The sequence below is a fragment of the Rutidosis leptorrhynchoides genome, chromosome 3 (genome assembly GCF_046630445.1).
Source record: "Rutidosis leptorrhynchoides isolate AG116_Rl617_1_P2 chromosome 3, CSIRO_AGI_Rlap_v1, whole genome shotgun sequence".
Taxonomy (NCBI): domain Eukaryota; kingdom Viridiplantae; phylum Streptophyta; class Magnoliopsida; order Asterales; family Asteraceae; genus Rutidosis; species Rutidosis leptorrhynchoides.
Window position 1 is genome coordinate 547,468,121 of NC_092335.1, and position 5,745 is coordinate 547,473,865.

At 41.8% G+C, this 5,745-nt stretch overlaps 1 protein-coding gene across 1 annotated transcript; it reads left to right on the forward strand.

The window, feature by feature from the left end:
* Nucleotides 1-3,709: 3,709 nt before the first annotated feature.
* Nucleotides 3,710-4,662, forward strand: LOC139902014 (uncharacterized). Its single transcript, XM_071884671.1, has 3 exons — nt 3,710-4,181; nt 4,256-4,341; nt 4,420-4,662. The coding sequence occupies exons 1-3, from the start codon at nt 3,710-3,712 to the stop codon at nt 4,660-4,662; spliced, it is 801 nt and encodes a 266-aa protein (XP_071740772.1).
* Nucleotides 4,663-5,745: the final 1,083 nt, after the last annotated feature.

The window sequence follows — 5,745 nt, forward strand, 5'->3', positions numbered from 1 at the left end:
AAGTGGGCAGTTCTTTCAGAAGCGCCTTCATTACTAGAAAAGCTTTCTCGGCCTCCTCCGTCCACTTGAAGTCTGACCATTTCAACGAGTTCTTCAAAGTCTGGAAGGAAGCGTGTTAGCGCCGCTAATTTTCCTGTCAGACTGTGAACCTCTTTTCTGGATTTCGGTGACTGCATCTGTTAAGACAGGATTTGCTACCCAAGTTTGGTAGTGCACCTCCCTAAGTATGTTTGCATTCACTAGCTTTTCTACCTCCATTTGCAGCCACTCACTTCTTTCTAGGGCTATAGGCCTTTTCTTCTATATCACTGAAGTTAAGCTTGGGCTAGCATTTAACTTGTGCTTTGCTATTTCGCGAGGTACTCCCGTCATGTCCTCTTCACTCCATGTGAAAACATCCATATTGGTTATTAGCATATTCCGCAACTTGAATTTAGCATCGTTAGATAAGCTGCCCCCAATCTGAATTTGCTTGTCTGGGTGCTTTGGATTGACGATAATAGATCAGCTCCGCATTTTTTTATCAATGGTAGGAAGCGATTCTAGTGGTGTGATGGATGCAAAAAAGCGCCCTTCCAGACTCCGTCCAGATGGTTGATATTCCTTGCTTGGTAGGAAATTTTATCATACCATGAACTGTTGAAGGCACCGCGCCAAACTTTTGCAAAGTAACTCTTCCCAAAAGCGCATTGTAACAAGAATAAGAGCGTACCACGCAAAATTCAATGGGTACGGCTCGAGAGCGAGAGCGATCGTTATCATCTCTTAATTCCAATTCGAGTTCAATGCACCCCAATGGTCATGCCGACTCCCCAGAAAACCCAAAGAGCACAGTCGTTAGAGCGCGTAACATTGACTTAATCTCCTCAGGTAGCTGCCTGAAGCAGTTCTCGTACATAACATCAACGCTACTCCCCGTATCAACATTTAATCTCTTAACATTATATTTGTAGTTAATAATGCGCCCTTTGATAACAATCGGCGCATGTGATGGATTTACAATCTGTATGGGTGGGAAAGATATTGGTTCTATCTCCCACTCCTCCAGCAGTTCAGCTTTTCGCCTTTGTCCCGTATGCCAGCCATGCACCATGTTGATCATTTTATCGACGCTATTGTCAGTATTCTTTTTTGTACTTGGCGCGCTCTTATCAGTCGCTTGATTCTGCGAAGAAGATCCTTGCTTCTTTATAGGTTTCAAATGGTTGAGCTCACCTCTCCTGAGGCATTCTATAACCTTCTCGATGAAAGATTTACACCGATCGATTTCATGTCCATAATCATTATGGAATTCACAAAACTTTGACTTATCGCGCCTGGCGTATTCTGACATTTTACCAGGCTCAGAAAACGTTAAGCAAATAGGTTCTGTAGCCAAGATTTCTTTCAGTATTTTATTCAACTCGCGCATATTTACAAAGTTCTGGTTCGGGAAGTGCCCCTTCCCTTGATCAGCTCCAACATTTGATTTTCGGAACTTATTGTTATGCTTTGATGAGCCAGAACCCTGGATACAATTTTCACTTTTTCGCTTTGACCCACCGGTGGACCCCTGATGAGAATCGTCATCACTGCCACTTTTCCCATCATGATACTTTGTACCGTGCCAATTGGTATCTTCCCTCATATGTATATGCTCGTGCGCTTCTCTAATTACTTCTGCTAAAGTGTCGGGGACCTTCATGCATAGGCGCTGCCACAAGGTAAGATGTCTTTCCCTACAGAGCCCATGAATAAACCCGGACACTTTTTGGCTTTCTGGTAAACCCACCATCTTAGATACTTCCTTCGTATAGCGATCAATAAACTGGCCAAGAGATTCTCTTGCCCCTACCTAATATCATGACATTCTACGTGCGTCCTCTTCCGAGCGCGCATGTTATGGAAATTTAGCAGGAAACGTGCGCGAAGATCACTGTACGAGCTGACGAGGGGGGATGACAAATTGTTAAACCACTCCCTCGCAACACCTTGAAGTAAAGTTTGAAATTCAAGACACTTGGTTTCATCATTCCATGCTTGCGCACGGGCAGTCCCTTCGTATCTTTGTAAAAAGTCATCGGGATCCGTTGTGCCATCATACCATCCCATAGTTAATGGGATAACCGGCGGGGACGCGGGCACAAAATTAGCGATATGAGGTGCGAACTTTTCATTAACAGGTGCGACCTCCATAAAAGGTTTAACTTTATGACCCATCATCCCAGCATAAAATTTGTTTAAGATTTCTTCGCCCCGGTTAGGCACGTTGAATGCCTGGGCATACTCATCTGGTGCAGCTCCAGTCAAGATGTTAAGTAAACTCTCCTGACTTTTCTTTTTATTCTCACTCGCAGAATCGTGGGCGCGCTCGGATGAGCCGCCTGGGTTAAAAAAAGTAGAAAACTTGGAATTGGCGAGGTATCTCGCGGGAAGCGCACGTTATCAAGTGGAGTTTTAACATTCGTCGGCTCACTGAGCTCGATATTTTCCATGTACAACCACTCGCATGCACTTACAGGTGTCATGATCCGCCTAGTGTTAACTATTGACTTTGGCATTGAATATATCTGTATGGACCCCACTGTTGTAATTGGGGTTTCCTTCTTATATCCAGCTTCTTCGCCTTCTTCATCGTCCTCATCACCCGGCATCCAATACGTAGGGTTCTTAGGTGGAACCTCTTCGAATACCGGTAGGACGGTGGCTGACGACTTTTTTGCTTTCTCAGAGGACTTGTCTACCCATGCATCAGGTTTCTTTTGTGAAGTAGGTGTTTTCTCCTGGTTTTCTGGTCCAGTCGGGTCGAATGCCTGATGACGGGACTGATCTTTCCCAAACTTGTTTCCATCCCCCATAGCTTAGTACCTGTTACAGGAACAAACCATAAAAAGATCAGAAGCTTGAAAGTTAATCGTTCATAACAAACAAACTTCTTATGCAGTTCTATTTATGGTCCCCACGGATGGCGCCATTTGATCGAATATAAATCTATCGCATAGGACTGATCATATGTTGAATGCCATGTGGGAGTGTTTAAGAACATTACAGTGTTAATCTCCGGTCAATGGTTACCGTGGATAACCCTTATTGAGATGATGATCTACGAAAGGGTGATTAACAACTTAGTTCACCATTAATGGCTTAACCGCAATAATGGCCACTTAGGTGGTTTCATAGGGTTACAGTTCATAGTGAACATACCTGTTACCGTAAAGTGTTTTCTGGATGCAATCGTTAATCGAGTAATACAGAAAACGTTGATTGTTATTCGATGTCTCATGAGCTAGGTTTAGGGTTATATTTATAGCTAAACCCTAATCCTAGATGTATCCTAAAACGATTCTAGATCCTTCCGTATCAATCCCATAAATATAGGCATTATAGTTAGGAATAAGATTTCAGTTATTTAAGGATAAGATATGCTTTGTTAGTCGCCTTACTTATTCGCTAAACAAGGGTTTATCGAATGCGCACAATAGACATAATGCGGGACATGACATACGTGCAACCAGCACGTGATACACACGATGCGCTAGGTGCAGAGGTACGCGTATCATTATTCACTGGTACAGAACTTGGAGGAACAATTTGAGCTCTTTCAAGTTTCTCATGTGTTGAGGGGATTAAACAAAAAAGCGGACACACTAAATAAATTAGCCGCGCTTTCTTTCAACCATCTGGGCAAGAAAGTTCTAATAGACTAACTTCATAAAAAAAATCAATCACAATGGTGCCATTAGTGGCACCGGTGGACAAATCCGAACCAAATTGGATGACTCATATCATTGCATTTTTTCGTGACAGGCTACTTCCCGCGGATTCAGTTGAAGCAAGTAAAGTTTGTGTTAAAGCACCAATGTACCCTCTTGAGGAGAGTATATTATATAGGAAAATTTTCCTAGGACCACCCTTGCGCTGCATCGGGCCAAGGGAGGTGGAAGAGGTGGTGCGCGAAGTGCATAAGGGTTCATGTACGCTACACTCAGGGCACAGGTCGATCGCATCAAAAATCATGCGGCTGGAATATTACTGGCCAACGTTATACATAAATGCGGCTAGTATCGTAAAACTCTGCGAGTCATGCCAAATACATGCACCAATAAGCAGAGCACATGCGCGTCATATGATCCCCGTTTCTTCACCGTGGCCTTTCTACAAATTGGCTATCGACATTGTCAGGAAATTTCCCCGTGAGCGAGGTAAATTATTTAATAATCATTTTTCTTAATGCATTATATACAACAGCAACTTACGTGGATTCTACATAATGCAGGTAATACTAAATTTCTGATAGTTGCAAATGACTATTTCGCAAAGTGGGTAGAAGCGCGCCTGTTAGCAACGATATCGGGGAAGAAGGTGTAAAATTTCATTTGGGAAGACACTGTGGGTCGATTTGGAATCCTGAATAAAATTGTAAGTGACAACGGTACGCAGTTTTCCGGAGATTCTTTTTTCAGTTGGTGTGCGGAGTTAAATATAAAGCACAATTTTACCTCCGTTGCGCATCCGCAAGCCAATGGTCAATGCAAAGTTACCAATCGGGATATAGTGGCTGGAATCAAGGCACGATTGGGATACGCTCGAACGGGATGGGTTGACGAACTTCCGAAGGTTTTATGGTCACATCGTACAACGCCAAAAGCAAGTACAGGGGAAACTCCTTTTAGCTTGGTTTAAGGGTTTGAAGTCGTTGCACCCGCAAAAATCACGGTCTCTACTCACCTCATAGTCAATTTGAAATTGTATGCGAGAATCTTAATTTGATTGAAAAACGCAGACTCGCTGCGTCCATTAATGAAGTAAATAATTAGCAAAAAATTTCCAAGTATTATAATCGGCGCGTACGCTCCCGCTCCTATAGTTATGGGGATTTAGTGTGGAGAAGAAAGAATGCAAGTCATGCATAGGATACTAGAAAACTATGCCCTCGCTGGGAGGGACCTTATGAAGTCATTGGTGCAAGAAACGCAAGGGCATATCAACTGCCATCATTGGATGGTAAGCCCGTAAAGCGAACTTGGCATGCGACACCTTTGAAAAGATGTTATATGTAGCTAGTGTAAAATGTCCCGTTCATTTAGATTATAAACGTTCCATATTAATTGATTTCGTTGCGAGGTTTTGACCTCTATATGAGACGTTTTTCAAAGACTGCATTCGATTTTTAAAACAAACCATAACCTTTAAAATATTACGACGATTATCAAATAATGATAATCTAAAATATAGCATTTTCACATGACCATTACATAATGGTTTACAATAATATTACACAACAATATATGTCTTCGAATGCAGTTTTTAAACAATATTATACAAGCATGCTGACTCCAACTCTTGTCCATAAATTAGCATGCAACAGCGGAAGCTCTTAATAATCACCTGAGAATAAACATGCTTTAAACGTCAACAAAAAATGTTGGTGAGTTATAGGTTTAACCTATATATCAAATTGTAATAATAGACCACAAGATTTCATTTTTCAATAACATGCAATCTGCATAAAAATCATTCATATGGTTGAACACCTGGTAACCGACATTAACAAATGCATCTAGAATATCCCCATATATAAATATCGAAGTACTAAAGCAGTTCAAATACTCTGAGTGGGGCGTGTCAAAGCCCATAGATCTATCTTTAGGATTCGCATCAATTGGTGTCAATTATAATAAACACCAATTCTTAGGCTACCAACTTCAACAAGGGCAATATCCGGTATAACGATTCAACATAGAATGTAGTTTCAATACTTGTGTC